This window comes from Aythya ferina (genome assembly GCF_964211825.1).
Source record: "Aythya ferina genome assembly, chromosome: 14".
NCBI lineage: Eukaryota > Metazoa > Chordata > Aves > Anseriformes > Anatidae > Aythya > Aythya ferina.
The window spans coordinates 11,874,073-11,896,352 of NC_140312.1; the positions used below are offsets into that span (position 1 = coordinate 11,874,073).

Here is a 22,280-nt window from a genome sequence, read left to right on the forward strand (position 1 = left end):
ATGTGCATGGTCCTAGCTGTCCACAGAGGAACAGGATATTAGAAGAGATGAGCCTATGCAGTATGCAAATAGTGAGGGGCAGGATTTAAGCAATCATCAGCTGTTCCTTGGTGAGGTACCCAGCTGGAATGCGCTAGAGAGGAGCCTCAGTGTGCACCAAAAGTAAATCATCAGTGTCTAGGAACAATGTGAAAGGGAAGCTTCCTCACAGGTATTACAATCCCCTAGATGTGTGCTTGGCATCTGGTTCACACACTGTAAGTAAAATAAACCTGCCAAAAAGGCAATACCTACAAGGTGGGTTTTGTTTTTCTGCTACCTCTTATCAAGGGCATTGTTCATTTTTAGGAGTATCTCTACCAATGTAGTCCTTTAGGCAGGGCCTGTGATGTTGCCAGTGTTGCTGGGGCTTTTGGTCTCTTTTATTGGTGTGACAAATGTTTCTTAGAAGACTTAATGGCTGTACACTTAAGAGATACTCTGTGGCCTGTCTGGATGAGGCCAGTATTTGATTGTCTGGAAAACTGAGGGTGTGTCCCTTCAGGCTTCTGTTTTATGTGTTGACTGCAAGCAATTTTGATGCACAGCCACATAATCCATGTCTGTTAGCCTCGTTATAGCTGTCCATTCCTAAACTTCAAAATGGCAAAAAAAGCAAATTAGGGCTTTTATTTTTTTTTCTTGTTTGTTTTTCATAAGTTTGTCAGGGCATTTTGTTCTGAATCTATAAACACTGTGATCTTGAAAAAGGGTAATTAGCCAAGACTTTGAAGCAGATTTTTTTAAGTGTTTGGCTCCTGTTTGGGCTACTGGATGAAACGGGCAGATTTCCAGATGTTCTAGGCAGTTGGCTTCTCCATCTGCCCTTCTCACTCTGCACAGACCAACATTTGTCCTGCTTAAAAAGATAAGTAGGGTTGGTGATTCCACCACTGTATTTGAAGACACTGGACTACTGGGCATGTTAGAATAAATATGAGGGTAAATATTTGGGCCACAAAAGTGGGCTGAGAAGTATATCAACACATCAGCCAAAACATAAATAGGTCATCATGCAGTTAATGTTGTTTCTTCTAATGTTCCTCTCTGATAATAGTGGCCATGGATAAATGTGATAGACTGGTGATCTTAGCAGTGCTGAGTCAGAACAATTGTTCTCTGGGGTTTGTGCATTGGGTACATCATAGTTTAAACCTTCGGGATTTACAGAATAAGATTGTGCTCTTAAAAGTCACCCTACATGGTGAGGCATGTCCAGGCCCACAAAAGGGCGTTGATAAAGGTTTTAGCTGAACATTCGGGTCAACAGATAGATTAGCCTTGATAGACCAGCCCAATACAGAAAAGATTCATTAGTCATTCCAAAAGACTTGGTGGGGTAAGAAAGGGAAAAACAGGAAGAGAAATCCTAAAAACAGTTTCTGCATTGGGTAATAGGTACAATTTAGACCCCTGTAGGACTATGACCTGAGGTTTGTCTCCACAAATACATCAGCATAGTAACTTAGGTGTTCTATGAATGGATGCTTAAGCTTATTGTCTTTGCTGGGATTTGTGGCATTACAGTAAAACTTACTGCAGATACAGCACGTTGCTGCCACCACCCCCCAACCCCCTGCTGAGTTTGTTCAATTTCACGGCCCTGTTTTTTGTCAGTCCTCCAACATGAGTGTAGAGGAGGAAAGAACAGTAACTGGAACACAGATCGTATTGCGCTTCTCTGCCTTCTTTCCAGCTGCACTTGATCACCTTGAGCCTGTCTGTTGCATTGGATGGAAAACTGAAGCCCACCTTAAATGCTCTGAACTCCTGGGTGTGACCTGCAGAGTTCTTCCAGCCAAGCTGCTGTCGGGCTGCAGCAGGGGCGAGAGGGAGCGGGGCAGAAGGAGGGTGGAATCAGGGCAAGGGGGCCCGCAGGGGCTGGGCAGGGAGACGGTGCTGCAGCAAAGATGAATCTCCGCGGGAGCAGAGGGGCAGGTCTTCGAGAAGGAGGTCGTCAAACCCACTGCAGCAGCACACAGCCGGCACCAGCCTTGGCTGGAGGCCCGTTTTTTTTTCGGCTCCCTGCGCTGATTTAACCCTCCCAGGCGGATGCATTTTAGCACTGCAGCAGCAGGTCCAGGAGTGCCGGCGGCTGGCGGCCCGCCCCGCGCCCCCGAGGCTTCAGCACCGAAACCGGGGCGGAGGCGAGGAGCGGCACGGCGATACCGCACCCCTCTCCTCCCGGCCCGGCGGCGGCCACCGGCACCGAAGGGCCCGACGCACCGAGGGGCGGCAACACGTGGGTGAGGCCGGTGCCGCGGGGGAAGCGGGGCCCAGCCTCACGCCCTCGGCCGCCGAAGCGGGGCGCGGGGGCGGCTCTGGGCGCGGCGGAGCGGCGGCGCCCGGCCCCGGGGTAGGCGCGCAGCGGCGGAGCCGGCCGCCGCCGAGGCGCTGTTACCGGCGCTGGTGCTGAGCCGGAGCCCGCCCCACCGCCGGCCGCCGCCGAAGCGCTGTTCCCGGCCCAGGTGCTGAACCGGAGCCAGCCGCGGCTTAGCGTCCTCCCCCGCCTCCGCCCGCGCGGCAGCTGGAGCAGAGAAAGCGGATCCGGCGAGTCCCGGTCCCTCCTCCTTCCTCCTCCTCCTCCGCCTCCTCCTCCTCCTCTTCTTCTTCCTCCCTGGAGCCGCCGGGAGGGAGAGAAGTCGGAGCCGCTCTCTGGGGCAGCCGGCGAGCATGGGCCGGGCAGCGGCGCTGCCGGCGGCGGGGCCGGCGGCGGAGCTGGGGGCGGCCGGCGGCTGCTGCTCGCCGCTTGCATGAGGCGGCCGGGCGGCGGGGCGTGAGGCCGGGCCAGGGCCGGGCGAGGCGGCTCCGGGCTCCGGCGGCTCCCCACCCCCCGGCCATGGCGGCGGCTGCTCGGCGGAGCCGCGGCGGGGCGGTGGCGCTGGGCCTGCCGTCGCCCCCGCCGCCGCCGCCGCCGCCGCTGCTGCTGCTGCTGCTGCTGCTGGGGCTGGGCGCCGGGCGGGCGGCGGGCGGGCCGCTCCGCTACTCGGTGCGGGAGGAGTTGCCGCACGGAGCCTTCGTGGGCAATGTGGCGAGCGACCTGGGCGTGGATCCGCGGCGGCTGGCGGCGCGGGGAGCGCGGCTCACCTCGGGCAGCGGCCGCCAGTACCTGGAACTGGAGCTGGGCCGCGGGGTGCTGCTGGTGCGGGAGCGCATGGACCGGGAGGAGCTCTGCGAGCTGAGCCCCACCTGCTTCCTCAGCCTGGAGTTGGTGATCGAGCAGCCCATTGAGGTGCACAACGTGGAGGTGGAGGTGCTGGACATCAACGACAACGCACCGCGCTTTCCCCGCCAGGATTACCGGCTGGAGATCAGTGAGTCTGCCGTGCCTGGGGCCCGCTTCCACATTGAGAGTGCCCAGGACCCCGATGTGGGCACCAACTCTGTGCAGAGCTACCAGCTCAGCCCCAGCCGCCACTTTGCCCTGGACCTTAAAGGCTTCCAGAGTGGCAGCAAGCTGCTGGAGCTGGTGCTGCAGCAGCCGTTGGACCGGGAGCAGAGTGCCCTGCAGCAGCTGGTGCTCACTGCTGTGGATGGTGGGGACCCCCCCAAGTCTGGTACAGCCCAGATCTCTGTTCGAGTTGTGGATACCAATGACAACCCCCCTGCCTTTGACCGCTCCACCTACACCGTGAACCTTCTGGAGAACTCCCCACCTGGCACCCTAGTCGTCAAACTCAATGCCTCAGACCCTGATGAGGGCTCCAATGGGGATGTGATCTATTCTTTTGGCAGCTACACCCCACAGAAGGTGAGGCAGCTGTTTAGTGTGGACCCACATTCAGGGGAGGTGCGGGTTAATGGTACCCTGGATTATGAAGAGGCATCCTCTTATGAGATCTATGTGCAAGCCACTGACCAGGGCCCCGTCTCTATGGCTGGGCACTGCAAGGTACTGGTCAACATTGTGGATGCCAATGATAATGTTCCTGAGGTGGTCCTGACCTCCTTGTACAGCCCAGTGCCAGAGGATGCAAAGTCAGGAACTGTGGTGGCCCTGATGAGTGTCACGGACCAGGACTCAGGGCTGAACAAGCAGGTCAGTCTGCGTATTCCCCCTGGCCTCCCCTTCATGCTCAACTCTTTCAAGAACTCCTACACCTTAGTGACCCAGGGCAAGCTGGACCATGAGAAAGCAGCAGCCTACAATATCACAGTTACAGCTACTGACTCTGGGAGCCCCCCTCTCTCCTCCCAGAAGGTTATCCATGTGGAGATCTCTGACATCAATGACAATCCTCCACGCTTTGAGGAACCTGTGTACTCAGTTTACATCCCTGAGAACAACCCCCTTGGAGTTTTGCTTTGCACTATCAAAGCCACTGACCCGGATGTTGCCGAAAATGCCTATGTGTCCTATTCTCTACTGGATGGGGAGATTGAAGGGCTACCTGTTACCTCCTACGTCTCCATTAAATCTGACAGTGGCAACATGTATGCTGTCAAATCATTTGACTATGAGACATTAAGGGAGTTCCAGGTGATTGTCCAGGCTCAGGATGCTGGGATCCCATCACTGAGCAGCACTGTCAGTGTCCACATCTATGTGGTAGACGAGAATGACCATGCTCCACAGATTCTGTATCCTACCTCAACCAACACTTCAGCAGCCCTGGAGATGATCCCACGCTTGGCAAATGCTGGATATTTGGTAACCAAAATTATAGCCATTGATGGGGACTCAGGACAAAATGCCTGGTTGTTCTACCACCTGGTTCAAACCTCAGATCCAGATTTGTTCAGGGTAGAGCTCCATACTGGGGAGATAAGGACTACTCGCAAACTGAGGGAGGAGAGCACACCCACTTACAACCTGACGGTGGAGGTGAGAGACAATGGAGAGCCACCGATGTCCTCATCAGTAGCTATCACTGTTGCTGTGGTGGACAGAGTTTCCAAAATCATCCCTGATACAAGAAGGCACATTAAAAGTCCGAGCAATTACTCAGAGATCACTCTTTATCTCATTATTGCTTTGTGCGCCATCTCCTTCGTTTTCCTTTTCACAATCATTGGGCTTACTGTTATCAAGTGCTACAGATACAGTTTGTATGGGGACTCCTGCTGTACAGGTTTCTGTGGGGTCAGAGAACGGTGCCCTGCTGAACTGTACAAGCAGGCCAACAACAACATTGATGCGAGGTTGCCGCACGGTTTAAAAGTGCAGCCCCATTTCATTGAAGTGAGGGGCAATGGGTCTCTGACTAAGACCTACTGCTATAAGGCATGCCTAACTGCAGGATCAGGAAGTGACACTTTTATGTTTTACAATACCTGTGGCCCAACAGGAACGGGTCCCTCTGCAGTGGTGACTGAGAGGCATCTGACAGGACAGAGTGGGCAGAGTGCACAAAACCTGATCATACTTAAAAATGACTCCATTACTCCTAACGAGGTGAGGCTATATTGATAAATGGTCATCACAGTGCGAATTTTTACTTAAGAAAAGGTTCAAACTAGAAAACTCAGATTATGTGAATTTATCTCCTTTTGGTCTTGCTGACACAGCTACAAGACATGGTTCTAAAGTATGCTAATGTGTGCAATGCATTTTGTTTCTAGGTAAATACTGGGTCTTTCAGGGTCCATTTGGTAAGTTCAGTATGTTTGTCTGTTTGAGATTCACTTCATTTCTGCAGCATATGCTGTGTAGAATATTGCGTCTGTCCCTTTTCTATTACACATCTAAAATTGCCTGCTGTCATTGAATGCTGAGGAATGACAGATGTGGTCTTAAATCTTTAATGCTAAGACTAATATTGCAGGAAAAAAAAAAAAGAAAAAAGAAAATAAAAAGATTAGCCTGGAAATCAATAGGTTACTTTGTGGCAATTATAGATGTTTGCTACTTCATTGATTTTATACCTATGCAAAGTTGTTGGATTTAGATCATTACAAAAACATGCTTTGCTTTCTGATGTGGACAGATTTTAGTTGTCTGAAAGCTGCAAGCCTTTCTTTAGTAGTATTTGTTCTACCCAGTGCTGCATTTTATGTTTTCTTGACAGTGACAATCCAGTGATATCTTTATAGAGGATTACAGCAAGTTACCATTGTTATGTTGCAATGTGACAACTTCCAACCTGCTGGGTTGATATTGAAAATTGTTTAACACCTATGGTTTGACCGGCAGTGTTATTAACCTTTTCAATATTTCCCCACAGTGAAGAATTAACGGTTGCTCTATGCTAGCATGCAGCCAGTCTGCAGTTAGTGTGTAGTTTGCATGCCCTGCACTTTCCTTAGTACAATTAATGGATTTAAACTGAGAAACACTGGAAACATTAATTCTGGTTCACAAAAGGAAAATTTTGTGATTATTGTGTGTTGCTTTTACCCTAGGATAGTGGCAGTCATAGGATTGATTAATGCATTAATGTATGGTATGCTTCTGGATGTGGGGAAGCTAGGGGTGTAATTGTGGTGGGATAGAAAGGAGCCTGACTTATGCAAAAATACAAGTTATTTCTTTATACTTATTCATATATGAAGATGTGAGCCTCTTTTGGAACTGGTGTTTAGTTACACAAAGATAAACAAATCTTAAGGACTAGAAAGTCTTCCATATAAGTGCTTTTAAAAAGTAGCAATCATCTATTTAAAATTAATCCATTTAAAGTTAAAGCAGTGTTCTTCTGTAAATCACAGTGGTGTGGTCTGGAGGATTTTTTTTTCCTTTTCTAAGCGTTTTTTGTACCTTAAAATCTCTCTGAGTATAATAAAATCTAGAATCAATTTGGTATAGGAGGGAACATGAAAGTGAAATATTCTGCAATATATACACCTTAAATCTGATTTCCTGAAAAAAAAAAAGAAAGGTAATTGAAAATGGCTTCACTTTGGATGCATGAGCAGTAGGTAGGAAATTGGTTTAACAGACAGATTCCTATCACATTTTAGGGAATCAATCCATTCAATGCAATGAATTAGCAAGTTTTGAAAACCAGTGCAGATCAGGCAAGGGCTGGACTTCGAGTACAGAAGACATTTAGAGAACAAGCTAGCAAAGGCCTTTCTATGTGTACTTATGATCCAGAAAAGGAATCGGTTATTACAGTAGTTCTGTGTGATTTAAACAGAAGTGAAATTCTGACAAATGCTACTTGTCACAAGTACTTTTCTTAGGTCTCCAGTTCTTAAACTGACCCATGGTAATACCTACCATGAAGACGTATCAGTGCCAGGTGTCATGAGAAAATTGGTGAATGTAACAGTTACTAATTCCTAGCTAATTGCATACTATAACATTATATGTCTTTCTCTTGTTTCAGTATATACACGGAAGATATCATCCATTGCTTAGTAACACCATATTCTACATTTCAAGCATAATATTCTTCATATTACTAGATCTTTGGAGAACTGTGTTTCTCTTTTAGTTAAAGTGAACTTTAATTAGTCTCTAAAGGTTGTCCTTTACTTGTGAAGCTCAGTGACAGGTATCATTGCCTCGTGACATTTTACAAAGTTAATTTCTGATGTGTGTGTTGCTTCTGGAGAATGTAAACATGTCTCCCTCTCTCCTTTTTTCCCTCCCTCCCTTCTCTCTCTCAGTCGTTCTCTCACTCTCAACAGGTTTTTGAAATGGATCTTCTATAAACTGTTCAGTGATAAGGATAGGACCAGCTGAATGGGTTTTGTATGCATGCATACCATGTATAGGGTTTCATGGAGACTAATGTTTTACAGTGGGATGACAAATATTTTGAAGTTATTCGGTATTAATCTCAGTGATACTTGACACAAATAGATCTTAGCCCTTTCATATCTACCAGTAATTTCAAAGATATTTGTAATTACTCTGTACTAAGTGGTGAATGACTTCACTGAGTCGTTACATGGATGCAACAGAGTGGAAAAACAAGTGTATTAAGGATATATAGGGGATTCTTTGTATCTGTTTGCACTGATACCTGACTATTCTGACTTGTACTGCTCATGTCGTAATAGTGTAATAAGAGCTCATTTCTGCAAGGTAGCCTCTGCTTCTGTGTTCACTCTGCTTTTATACCATTATAAGAATATCTCAAACCAAGTACGTTTAGTAACAGAAGAAATCTGCTACCACAGCAGCACTGAAAACCTTAGTTATTGCTAGAAGGAGTCTAGTGATAAGGACCAGAATGTGGGGTTAACAAGAATCACTCTCTCATCAGCTAGATCACTGCTACAGGGTGACCAAGCAGGTAATGCAGACAAAAATATAAATGGCAAAGTATTGTGGCTTCATTGCTGGAATCATGTGAGATTATGAATAGCCTGGATTCCTGTCTCTTGGTAGGGGGTGTATGCAGATGTGAAGGAGTGCATGAAGGTGTGATTTTGCTACAGGGCACTGCTGCAGTGATGATCTGTCATTTTCAGGGAAGATTTCAACGTTTTAGTCTTGTGTTCCTTTCCTTATACACCTGTGCAGATGCTGAGTAATGTCTGAGTGGTTTTTCTTTTCATCTCTCCTGTCTTGCTGTTATGGAAGAATAGAATAGAATAGAACAGAACAGAACAGAACAGAATAGGAGAACCTTCAAAGATCATCTAGTCCAGCTTCTGTGCAGTTCAACTTACTCCTTATGTCTTGTGTCTCACAGTAACCTTTTCCTTTCAATGCAGAGATGAACAATTAGACTGACACTCATTTTAGCTGAAGTTTTCTGCCCCAGAAGTACATTCCTAATGATGAGCAGGCAGTTTGAGGCCTTGGCAAAATTAATGCGAGTGCTTCTGATTATAGATTTTCTTTTACCTTTTGTGTGTGTGGTGGCACGTGACCGACAAAATATGATGATTCATGCAGTGTCCATAATTAAGTTTCCATGGTCTTCTGTGCATGCTTTTCAGAAAGAACAAAAGCTGTAAATCAGTGATGGTAAGATCTAGCAATTCATTGGGTTTTTACAGTTGTTTGAGCACATTGCTCTGCTTCTGGCATCCCCTCTGTATTTTGTTCTTCAAAGACAGCTTGCTAAGCGTGTGGGGGAAAAAAAAAAGCAGGCAACATTTGAACACATCTTGATACTACTTTTAAATAAAAGTGTGTTTTGAAGTGTCTAAATCTAGTAAACCCACGGCATTGTCTGGAGCAATCTTTCCAAGAGATTTCTCACAGAGGCTTTAAAGGTATTAATGGTGGAGTATTTTACAATCTCAGGTCAAGAACTTAAGCCTTTAAGAAATTCTCCAGCCCTACTGACATTGTAAAGGGTAGCTATAAATGTTTGTTCTTTTGTTTAGGGGCAGTGTCTGGACCTATTTTGCTAAGCAGTGACAATGCTCTGTGCTTGAGGGAAATCAAACTCCTAGTGGGATGCTTACTGTTGTGCCAGCAGAAATTTATATCCAGTATTTAACAGAGGAGTTTTCCTTGTCTTGAAACTCGTTACATATACTTTAGAGAAGTACTTGCCTGTTCCTTTCACCTTAGTTTTCTGAGAGTTAGAAATGCAAATCAAAAATGTCAGGAAGCAAATCTTTGGGCTATCTTCGTGACTTTTGCACTTTTACAGTTTCCGTTCTGATTTGTTTGTTTTTTTTTTATATATGATGAATGCAAGTTCAGACTATAAGTAGTTTGTATTCTACATTGAATTAATCTTAAGCATATTCTGAAGGGAATCAGTAATAGAAATCTGTGTTTTCTTACATCTGTCAGCATCATCTCAATGGAAAATAAGCAGAGCTATGAGTGGTCAGAGATTGTAAAAAGCCTTTTGTCATTTTTCCTTCAAAGAGCATATATTTGATAAATGTATCTTATGTCATTCAGTTGTGTGTTTGCATGGAAAGAGGAATGGAGTGGGATGCTTTTAGCAGTCTCATCAGCTGGTAACTGTTTGTAAATGTTTGGTTCACACTTCTCTACCTCAGGCAGGCCCTGTTCTAACACCCACAGAAATCAATGGGAGGCTTTGCACAGGTTTTCCTAAGTATGGGATTAGGACAACATTAAAATCTTTCAGAAGTTCCCTCTGTCCCAGGACAAATTCTTAGTGTGCTAATTCATTAGCTAAAAAAAATGACCAGGCAAAATTTTTGTAACAATTTATTCTCAGTTAAGCTTCTCTACGTGCCCATGAAATGCTTAAATTAACCCATACTGTGCAATTTAAGAACAGCTGTGTGAAATTTTGCATGAACTTTTTTTGCTGTTTTTCAGTTTGCTTATCTAACTTTCAGATAGGGTTGATTGATCACATTAATGCTTGTGGTTATGTGGTTGGTGGAATGTAACCCTGGTGCCTGGAAGAACCAGAAGAAGCAAACTATTGGCATGAGGTGATCACCTAGTGTGGTGGCAAGCACAGCTATAGGCGCCTCAACAGATTTTGACTCATCTTACAACTATGATGTTATGTGCTGTTACTAAATTGGAAAAAAGCAAGTGATAGGAGAAACTGGGAACGGTGTTGGATTGGGTGGTTTCTCTCACCTCAACTGTTGCATGGCAAGAACAAGACCACTAGATGTGGCACATGGCCTCCAAAAACCTCTAAGGGAGAAGGCAGGCTAAGAATACATTAAAGTTAGTAAAATGGACTTGTGTGTGACAGTGAGTGTCTTGTGACAAGGTGGGAGCTGCAGACATAAAGTGAACAGTATTATCTTCATCAGCAGTATGTGACATACTGACTGCATGGGGATTTACAAGTGGGAAGTATCTGGTCCACTTCAGATTCTGTGTTTCTCTTTACACTTCCTCTGTACTCATGCTTCCTGACCAGCTGAGCCCTGTCCCACTGTTGCTGACCTATAACATGGCAAAGTCTCTGACAGGGCTTTGCAGAGGAGCCAACTGACAGCATTCAGCCTTTAGTAATGTAGTCTCCTGTTTCATGGGACTGTACTGAAGACACTACTCTACTTTGAGGTTGGCCATATTGTGCCACATCACAGTGACTGCTAACAGTACAGTTCAGTATGCCAGGTTTCAGTTTGTGGTCTGGTAAAAATGAACTGTTTAGAACCAGAGATAAAGGCCAATCCAAGCATGCAGACTGGGAATGCCTGCTGGCTCTGTAAGAACATTACTAATGCATCTGAACTGGGAAATTAATGAACTGGTATGCTTCTCAACTACTATGCTGCCACTTAAATTATTGGTCATATTTTGCTTTTACATTTAAAACCAGATGATCTTAAGGAATTACTTTCTGTAACAGAACAAAAAGAAAAGCCAGTTACCTTGACAAAATTGGAATTTCACCAGTTTTGCAAAATGCAGGACATTTGTCTATGATAACAGAAGTGCAAGACAAACATGCATCTCTTGCTAAGGTCCAGCCATGCAGTACACACATGGTAAAATTGTGCCTAGACGAAGGCAGACTGCTGTCCAACTGCCTGCTTCTCCTGTTCTTACTGTGAAAAATTTACAGAGTAGGGAAGTCCTCAGACATTGAACTTTTCAATTAAAAAGCAGCCCCCCAGAGTGTCTGAAAGTCAAATGTGTTGTGCAGGATTTTGGTTGGGATAGAGTTACTTTTCATCCTAGTATGGTGCTATGTTTTGGAATTGTGATGAAAATAGTGATTTTCATGGTTATGTTTTTATTTTTCCTTCTGTTTCCTTTTTTTTTTTTTTTAATATTATCCCTCCCTCTCTCCAGTTTATTAATCTCTCTTTGGCTCAGTCCATGAGCTTTCTAACTTTTGCCCTTCCAATCTCTTCCCCCATTGTGCTGCAGGCATGGGGGAGTGAGCGAGGGAGTGTGTGAGGTTTAGCTGCCTATTGGGGTTAAAGCGTAACCCCACTAGATCTTCCTATCTCCAGAATACATGTGCCTGAGAAAATTCATTCTGACCTTCTGGGACCAGCACTACGGCCTTGCCTTAAGAGCAATAGCAAATAGAGAACTGATTGCCACAGCTTCTGGATAATAACCCTAGAAAATACCACAGTCTCATAGTTTCTGATACTTCTGTTATACTGACATGATGAGTCTTGGTTGATACCATGTGGAATGAGAATTTCTAACTTTTGAGATTCTCCTACCATCATCACCTGTTTATGATCTAATACCTGAAAGTTTCTACTGCAACAGAACGTAGATTTTTCCTTTTGTTGTTGTTGTTGTTGCTTTTTGTTTGTTTGTTTTCAGCTGAGAGCTTTCCAGCACTTGGCTAGAAAACAAAAAACTATGTACAGTGAGAGTGGATGTTTTTCTCTTTTCTACTCTTACCCGATTCATGTCAGACTTTTCCAGCTCTTTCTCATGTCAGTTCATCTGTGTTTTGCCTAAGACTGTGGTAAGACTTTTCCTCTTCATGCTGCCTATAAGCTTGTGCAAATTTATAACCTGCACCTTTCCTATTGCAAACAAGAGGATGGGGACTTCCATCCTCCCTCCCAGTCTAACAGTTCCCCTTCTGTAAGAAAATCCCCCGCAGAGGAAAAGACAAATCTTCTGGTGTCAGCACCCTTCATACATTAAGAAAGACAAACTCAGGAAAGGGTCTGATTAGTGTGTATTGTTTTCTGTCTTCTTTCACTGTGTAGTCCTATATGGTTGACTTTATAATTGCCTTGCCATCCCTGGGACTGGGGCCAAAATGGAATGAATAAGAAAATACTGGAACCATACATAATGGGTTCCTTGTCAAGCTGCTTTCTGCTCAACTCAGCAAAACCTGAGTGTGCCAGAGAACTGGGGGCTAAATGGGAAGGAAATTGCTAGTGCAGATGTTTAATGTGTGGTTGCAAATAGCAGTCTCCTCCCTTTTGTGTAATTCAGACCATAAAGAATACTAAGGATGCACATCATTGAAGAGCATCTCACTCTTGGGTGAAGCTGGACTCGGGAAGTGTGGTGATGGAGCGATGGTGGAAGTTGTAATTGCTCCATTTTTATTTGAATAAAAACTATTGATCCAGGGAAAAGCATGCCCCAAACCTCAAGAGGAAATACAGAGCTGGCTGTAAATAATTCAGAGCATTCAACACTTTCCTTTTCTGTTTCAAGTAATGGGGCCAAATTCATTTCTGATCTGCCTCCAATAGCTCGAACAGAATTAAACCATTACTATCATTTATTATTTGTGTGTTTGGCACTGTATGAGACACACCAGGAATGAGTCTAGTCCATTATATTTCTGGACAAAAGTTTTCTCCTTGGATTCAAGTGCCTGAAGTTAAGCACTGTCTGTAATATCACATACAGAATAATGTCTTGAGAAGCCTGAGAAATAGCCTTGTTATGTGCTTAGTGCTGTATAGAAGTGCGTAATTTCAAAGGACATCAGTTTGCAATTGTAGGCCATAACTGAGAATTCTTGTGATGGTCCCCTGACAACAAAAAAGAGATTTTTCTGGAACACATTCTGATTAGCAGAGGATTTCTTAGCTATCTCTTTATTTAGCAAGCCATTCTACAGCATGTTAGCATATGCTGAGGTTTGTTGGTCAAAGGGTATTGCTGTTTATTCTCCCCTTCCTTCCCCTATGCCCTCTGATGAATATGGAGAATGTAGTTGTTCTTGATATAAAAGAAAATGTCTGCCTTTAATAAAAGACTTGCTGCAGTCTGCAAATTTGATACAATCTAGTGCAGTCCTCTGCAGTATGCTAAATGCCAGCAGAAGCTTCATGGCAAACAGGAGCCCACATCTCCTTCACAGGGGGCTGCATTTTGTATGTCCTCAGACAGATACTATCCAGTGCAGCAGCTGGGTTTCCTTGACTCATCAAGTAGAATGTGTATTATGGTTTTATCATCCTTTTTTTTTTTTTTTTTTTTCCTATGCTCAGAATGTTTATGAATATGCAAAATAACTTTCCACCAGTTTCCAGCATTAAATGTGTTTCCACAAAGACCATCTCTAGCCAAAGGCCTTGGCATCCAAATGTTGTTTTGTTACAGAGATGATCTCTGTGTGTCCATTTGAAAGTTTAGATTTGTAGAAGAATTTGTTTGAAGAATTTGTTTGAAAAAATTGTTTAAAGAATTTGCCAGTTATGAATATTCACGAAAAGTGAGTAGTTCCATTCAGATTCTTTGACAACAAACACAAAATTAGCCAGATATACATGTTTTTCAGCATACTCAACACACACTAATAATGTTTTTTTGGGTTTCTGTTTCTACAGCCAAAACACCCCAATCCTGACTGGCGCTACTCTGCATCCCTAAGGGCAGGAATGCAAAGGTATGTAGTGTGCTTCTGGGCAAATGGGAATTCTGTCTTTGGCCTCTGTGAGAAGGACAAAGCTGTCTGGATTCTCTGATGTGCTAGACTGATGATATCTGTATGCTGAGATGGAAAGAAGGTTCTGCTGCTGTCACTTTCAATCTCCAAGTGTTACAAATATGATCTGACTACATATTCTGCTCTTACTGTACTACTACAGAGCTGTGCTTTTGTTGTGTTTGCCTCCTTCCTTTTTTATGTTGACTGTCAAGCCATAATTGCTCCAATTATTGAATTATTTAATTGTGATTCTACACTTCTTGTTTACTTTAAAGCTCCCTGTTATCATTAATGTTGATATGCTTCAATAGACTGTCTGCAGCATTGATGCATTTTCCATCTTGCTGTCTCTCATTACCATAGAAGTATTCAGCTCCTACAGCCCATTTATTACCCACATGGTACCCACAAGGTTATTACCATAGTTTAAAGGACATTTTAAAGATAAGAAACAGATTTTCAGATAAGGCAAAGTGAGGCTGGGTCCAAATTTCTTTTGACTGAAATTTCTCTGGTGAGCAGTCTCTGCTATAATTTACTACTCAGTACATCTGGAAAGAATTATAACAAAGCCTTCTTTTTGTAGAGCCTAGTTAAAATATATTTGCTTCTATTCCATGAACTGATTAGCAAACTGGTCTTATATTAAGGTGTAATCTGACATGCTACCTTACAGACTGAGATGCAAATATAGGGCTGTAATAATTCCTAGTGATACTGCAAGTGCAGGAATTTATACTTTTTCGAAAGCCGTTGATGGATGCAGTACGGCTGTGGCCATCGCCTTCTATCTATTATCCATAGTTTTGTAGTCTTAAGGGAGAAGTCCAAAACTCAGGTTCTGACTGGCCATCCCTGAGACTGTGCTTTACGTTGATGAGGGCAGTCAGGTGGCTGTGTTCTTGCTGTTTATCTAGTGGTGTTTTTTTTGGGTCTCCAACTACCTTCTGAAAAAGAAATGAACAGTCTGGGAAGAAGGATCCTGAAACAGGATTTTTCTCACCTACCTAGGAATCTCATTTACCGGTCCATGGATCCAGGTGTGCTCTTGCATATTCCCAATCTGACCCTGTGGATGCACATTCCTTTTTATACCAAGTTCAAGATTTTTCCTGAAGTTACTTGAATGATAAATGAAGAGTCAGAGCTCATATAAAGCAATTTGTCCCACATGCAGGGGAGCTAATTAAGCCTTTCTAAGAAACTGTGTGTGTTGCTCTGTTCTCTCACATCAGCAGCCCCATCCTTCTCAGTATCCAAGCCTGTGCGACCTACCCAACTGATGATTTTCATTAAATGCTCATTTTTTTATAAAACATGTAGAAATTTGGTAACCATATGACCTTTGGCATTTGTCCCATTTAGTTGAAATTGCCCATCAAGGTCAGTTGGAAGTGTAGAACGGAGCTGAGAGGCAGATGAGCAGAGACAGGTTCACAGTCACAGAATTGAGTTTTTCTAAAAATCATACACAGATAAGGGCCTAGTTTTGCATTAAATGTAGGAGATTTTTCATTTCCTTCCATATAAGGTGCTGGCTAATATGGAGCACTGATGCTTTCAAAGCCAAGTGCTCACCATATAACATGATAAAATTTAATGTGATGCAGTTTCCTTCTGAATTGTTCACAGTTGTTCACAATTCCTTCTGAATTGTTCACAAGAGTAGTGTACTTAGAGAAGCTCAGAACTAATTCAAGAAACTTTTTATTGTTTGCTTTAATGTTAATACATTATAACAGCAAAGAAGGTGCAACTTCCTTGTTAGCAACTTCCAACCATTGAAAGCAAAGTGTCCTGGAGGTATGTTTTTTTTTTTTTAATTATGCCACAACTGTGTTTTTTGATTATTTGTAGCAAGTCAGAATAGCTAGTTCTCCAGTGCTCCAGTAGAATTTGTTAGTGTGATGCAGTACTACAGCAGCACTTGCACAGTGACAAAAAGTTAGGACCTTTGAAGAGTAGCAGGGAAGGGGAATGTTATAAAGCCAGAGGTGTACTGTTTAATCTAACCATGCTATATACTTATTCAGTGCTGTGCATATGGAGGAGGCAGGAATCTTACGTGGAGGGCCAGGAGGGCCTGACCAGCAGTGGCCAACAGTCTCCAGTGCTACTCCCGGTAAGTGTAAAAGTCCAAAATATGTGTGGGGAATTAATGTTAAATGAAATAGACTTCTTAGTCTTGTTTTTTCTATTGTTTTGTGTCTCAGAGTGAAGTTCATGTAAATTACTTTTTGGATTCTAAATACAGTGGAGTAATTAAGTCAAAAAAAAAAAAAAAAGTCTTTTTCTTTACTGCCTTATATGACCTCTGGTGATGAGAGTCTTTGATCCCAGCTCTCACCCTACCTGTGGAGGTTATTGGTTTGTGTGACCAAAGGTTTCACTTCTGATGTTTGAATTCAGATTCAAAATACCCATGATTGGGTCTAGAGCTGATTGATGTGTCCTCCATTTCAAAAGAATAGCAAAACTGGGTTAGGATCTTATCAATTTTGCCGCATTATTTTTACAAACCCAAGTCTGTTTGAATGCCTCTTCTTATTTTCTGCAGTTAAATTGAATGATTTTGTTTGTTTGTTTGTTTGTTTTTCAAATTCTTCTTTTACCCACTGAGGCAAATTGAACTCACATTGGTGCTTAAATATAAAAATAAAATGTAACGAACAATGCATTGAACAGAGTCCTACCACCACAAGCAGTTCTACAAGGAGTCTGCAGAGATGCATCATGAGCTGATTCCTTATATACACTTGCCCCAGCATTCATCATGTAAGTGTAGGCATGGGACACTTTAGCCCATTGCTACAAGATTATACAGCAACTATCACCTTCTTATCACCTAGGGAAACTTCATTCCCTTACACAAAGTCATTCTGTCCCTGGCATTCCTGCTCCCAGACAGTTTAACCCTTTCTGCAATCAGGCCTTCTTGCCCTCCATGCTAGTTCACTCCTTGGTCATGAATCACCGTTGCTGAGCAGTTACAAGTTGAATTTCCCATTCATTTCCTAGCTGTTTTCATTGACTAGTACATAAAATTATAATTTTCTTAGCCACTGCCTGATGAGTTTACAGCAGTCAATAAGAGTCTAGATTGAGTTAGAAAAAATATTACCTATATCTTTGCAATGCAGGCAATAAAATATTCTCGCTTTTTATATTGTAACATATTTATTTTCACTGCAAAACTTTCCCTTTGGTTTAAATGTCATATTTACCTGGATAAAGGACTGAAGAGCAACTTCAGAATTTGTATTCACATCTACAACATATCCATGCACTAATGATGTCTAGCAGAATCTGTATTGGTATTGCAGAAGGCCTATGTGCAAAAATAGATTCGGAAATCAGATATAATGGGCCCCTAGGCTATAGTTATCTGGTTATCCTGTGGTTTTCCATCTGTTACAGGTTTTACAGGAAAACACAGCTCGTTCATGTTATGCAGGGTATGTAACTGTTTAGTTTACATTCAAAAATGTCACCACAAGTACACTCCAACCTTTACAGAGGGTTTCCCCAGGCCATCAGCTGCACTAGTCATCCTTCACTGAGTGCTTATTGCATTACCTTATTCCAAGGTCAATATGGATGCAAAAATTCACCCAGATGTTTGCTTGCTGTTAATCAAGATTTTTAATGCAGATTTTCTGAATGTAAATACAAAAGTAGGATGGTCCTACCTTCTGAGGAGGTCTGTTGGCATTTTGGTCACAGCGACCTGTCCGCTAACTGCCCTCTGGTTTTCTTTTGTGGTCTTATTGTTTTAGACTCACTTTGAGAACCTGAATATCTCTTAGTGTGAGGAGTAGCACTAACCCTTGGCTCCTGGTGTTCTTTCCCTTCATGACGACATAATAAGGCACTTGTACAATGACTGTAGATGTCACACATGCGTCCATAAGTGTCAGTGGCTGTGAAGAATGGAAGAAACTGTAAGGCGAGTGAGGGAAGAAGCTGGCAGGAGGCACTTTGGGGCTGGGCAACAGGAGAGGTGGCAGTCCAAGTGCAAAGGCTATTTACAGTGGTCCTTGGACTGGCATCATAAATCATTATTTCTCTGTGTTTTTTTATTTCTAAGTAACGTGTCCAAAGAAGTTGTAAGAAATACCATCAGCCCCTGGAAATATTTTTGCTATACAGAAAAGCATGACTAATTAAAAAGGCATGATAGAGTATCCACACAAATTACAGCTCCTTTTTAATCCAGTTTTTGTGAATTAGGTTCCTTGTGAAAGAATATCTTTTCCTGCACAGCAAAGACTCTCTTTTCATCTTTGTCTGTTCCCAAGAGATTACTGACCCTGACATGAGCCCTTTTTTAGCAAGTTTAAAGTAGTATCCTTCTCTACTCTGTAAGCAAAAGCTACAAGTATCTCTGGTCCTTCATAGCAAACAGATGATTCATAGGGAAAGCTCACTTAGGATTAATAAAAATTACTAAGTTAATTCATAGTTTTAGTACACGATCATGCATCATATTTTCAGCAATTTACTACACTCTTTTAGTTGTTAGCTACATCTGCAGTTTCCCACAAATACTTCTTTCAATACTCTTTTTTTTTTTTTTTTACTGCTGAGGCTCGAGACTTGTGATATTTTTCATCAGGTTAACATAAACAACAGATGCAAAGATGTAACTCATTCTGATCAATTACACTTGATTAAGCCAACAAATAAATTTGCTCCTGAAACATCATTTGAATAAGTGGTGTACACCTGTGTCCAGATAAGCTGCTAGATAGGCTATTTATTATCTCTCTTACCATCAGCATATAGTGGCAGCTGCAGATCTTGGCTTCTAATTACTATAAACCACTTCCAAGCCTGTTCTGTGCATACATGCTCCATGCAGTTGTTTTAGTCAATTGATTAATCTCAATCAGGTTGTCACTAAACCATTAATTATTTAACAATCCTCAGTAGTCATGGATAAGATGCCTCACAGACACTCTTCAGAGAGTTAATCAATGAGAGCATTCAAAGATGATGTCATTGAAATGCTTTAAGAAGGGTGAACAAGTCAAGTGTTAAATCAGTAAATCCTTAATTCCCAAGACATCGCTGCACTGAAACATCACATGATCTTTCAGCAAATATGTTATTTAAACAAAACCAGGCCCTCATTTGCATGAACAGCACATTTATTGACTTTACGGTATATTACGCTCATGCAGGGGATAGCAAATCTTGATTTAGTATTTTTTAATTGTCTACATTTTCTTATGCATTAATCCAATGGTTTGTAGGTTTGTGGTCAGGATCCTTCCCAATGAGGAGGGACAAGAAGGCTCAAAATCTCCCTAGGTGAAAGATAGCATTGGGTTTAGCTCCCTGTGGCATCTCATTTGGTCCCCACAAGCAACACAGTGAGCCTATGAAACACAGACAGATTTCTGTCTCCTGCTCTATGTCCTTTGACAGATTTGGCAATTATACCAGACTTCTTACAGGTGGTCACTAATCTGAGTGAACTTTATTTTTTAGATGCCTAGCTCTGAATATAACACTGCAGATGTCTGAAGAAGTCAGGCTAATGCATAATTCAGAGCTCAGACTTACTGGGCATAGACAAATCTGTTTGTATTTCTGTGTGCTCCATACTCTAATCTATAAAACAGAATTGGTAATACAAGTTGCTTTACAAAAAAGTCTAAAGATGCATTAATAGCACATGTAAGAACCGGGAGAATGATAAGGTTTTGCAATGAAAAATAACCAGGAAGAATTTTAAATCCTCTGTTCAATGTGGGCTTTGTATATATGCAGTAAATAAGACACTGGACCGCACACTGCATATATTTGGGAGAGGAGGGAGGAAGACTTGCAATCAGAGAATGGTGTGAACAAAAGACAAATGGACCTCATGGGAAAAAAAAAAATAAAAAACAAAAACAACTGAAATTTGTAAGCATGGTGCTGAAGACTGTGAGTCTTACTGGAATCTCTGAAGTCCATGACAAACAGCCCACTGACCTTTCAAGGAAGCTGTGATTTTGGTGTCTGTCCTTAAGAGTATGTGCAAGGGAGTAAATTAAGTTGCATAAGCAAATGCAATCTTAAGATTTGTCAATTTTATGCTTCTGATTTTGCAGTGGACACATTCTTCTAATTTCTGTCATTTTTGTTTCCTTTTCCAAGGTAATAATCTGGGCAAGGGGGTTGTAGCCTTGCTTTTTAAAGTACTCTTATGAAGAAAAAAAAAAAAGAACTTATATTGCATGGGAATCTACTGACCTCAGCATGGCAGTCTTCCATGCTTGGGGCACATGTTTATTCCTTGAACTGGCCAAGTAAACAGCAGTAGCGGTACTGGCTGCTGTTGCTTGACAGAAATAAAAAGGAGAGTGAGAAAGGTTAGCTGTGGGTTTCACAGCTACTTTAAAAGGCAGTGGAGTATTATAACCAAGAAAATCAGAGTTCAAGTCTGGTTATTGAGAGAACTGTATAATAGATACATATGTGTGCATGTGTATATATAAAGTCTTTATATAAAGATGTGTAACTCCTTGTGTTCCAACACCCTAAGCCTGATTCTTTCAGTATTTGTCATCTGAAGATCATCTCTCTCATAGTTTTCCTCTCTCTGTTGTTTTTCCGGATGTTCCTTACATCTTGCCCGATTCAATCTTTTCCACTTTTTCCATGCTGGTTAGGGATCTTCGATGCCTGTGAATGCTCAGACTGTCCTAAGGGACTCCATGTGCTCTTAGGTTTTAAGTTGGAAGCTGCAGCTGTTCTAGAATAGATTGCTGTTTCTCGCAGAGGACGGTTCATGTTCCAACCAGATGGAATGCAGAAGTCTGCAGATTAAGCATGGGCTGTAGAATAAGTGATGAATACTGATAATTAAATGAGAAACAATTAGAAATAAGGCAAATAAGCAAAATGATAGGAAAAGTAAAGTCAGACTTACTAGGGCGTTTTGTAGTGCTGGTTTGAGTTAGAGAACAGTGTTATGGAGGAATGACTGTGGGGAAGTTGTTAAAGGGAAAGGGGATGCTTAGGTGGATTCTAAGAAAAATTACCAAGAACAGTGGTGACAGAGTGAGTACCTTGATGGGAGAGGGAAATGTTACAGCTGCCTAGTGTACATTGTGGCATACACAGTTCTGTGTTTCAAGCAGATTAATTCTAGTTGAACAAGAACATTCTTTCAGGAGTAGACACTTACTTGCAGTGGAACTACATGAGAAGCGCAGGAAAGGAGGCATTCAAAGCTAGGCTGGATATGGCTCTGGGCAGCCTGCTCTATTGTTTGGCAACCCCACCCAGAGCAGGGGGGTTGAAACTAGATGATCTTTAAGGTCCTTTTCAACCCAGGCCATTCTGTGATTCTATGAATGAGAGCTGGGGCATGAAGTGTAAGCAGGAGAGACCTGTGAAGGGAAATCTAAGGGCATGGGATCGGGGACGGGGGGGGAATGGGAAAAAAATCAAGAATAGGAAGGTAAGCACAGAGGATCTGGGGGAGGGAAAAAATTGGAAAAACAGGGGGCAGATAGCATTGGGAATGGGGCAGAGTAGACCCTTAAGTGAGTACTGAGAATAGGTCACTGGAAAAAAGATTGGCATGCTGAGACTGGGTAATAAATTCTAGTGAAGGGGCCGGAAAGCCACACTTTCTGAACTGAGTTAGATTCTTCTTTTCATGGCGTAATCATTTGATCTCTCTGCACCTTAGCATCACTGCAGAAATGAATTACTATTTTTTTTTCTGTTTGACCCCCTCACTGTTATGACACTGTTCTTGAAATTCAGCAGGCATAACTCTCTAGTAAAAGCTCACAGGGGGCCACAAAACTGTTGCAAGGCTCTTGGCTTCTGAAGTATTTTTCTAAAAATTCAGTTTAAAGATCCTAATAACAGCTCTGACTGATATGAGACCTCAGCTGTAATGTATTTCGTACAATATAGCTTTGCATCATGGTCACAAATGGAGAACAATTTCTTCCTAAATGTCAATGAGTTTCTGTTCACTTTCATCAAATGACCTTCCTTACCTTCCATACCTACAGAAAAAGAGGCTAATTGAGATTCCTCAACCAGTTAAGC

At 42.6% G+C, this 22,280-nt stretch overlaps 1 protein-coding gene across 5 annotated transcripts in view; it reads left to right on the forward strand.

Annotated features, from left to right (window-relative positions):
• The window catches only part of LOC311444612 (protocadherin alpha-C2-like), a 147,905-nt gene that overhangs the window by 94,353 nt on the left and 31,272 nt on the right, over positions 1-22,280 (forward strand). For 2 of the 5 annotated variants that reach the window (XM_084535891.1, XM_084535894.1), the window contains exons 1-4: positions 2,865-5,434; positions 5,602-5,631; positions 14,119-14,177; positions 16,253-16,341. In XM_084535891.1, coding sequence (XP_084392017.1) covers positions 2,879-5,434; positions 5,602-5,631; positions 14,119-14,177; positions 16,253-16,341 — 2,734 coding nt within the window. In that variant the 5' untranslated portion in view covers positions 2,865-2,878. Of the gene's footprint in view, positions 1-2,864; positions 5,435-5,601; positions 5,632-14,118; positions 14,178-16,252; positions 16,342-22,280 lie in introns of those variants that run through there. The other 3 variants (XM_084535893.1, XM_084535895.1, XM_084535892.1) reach the window with 2 other exon arrangements.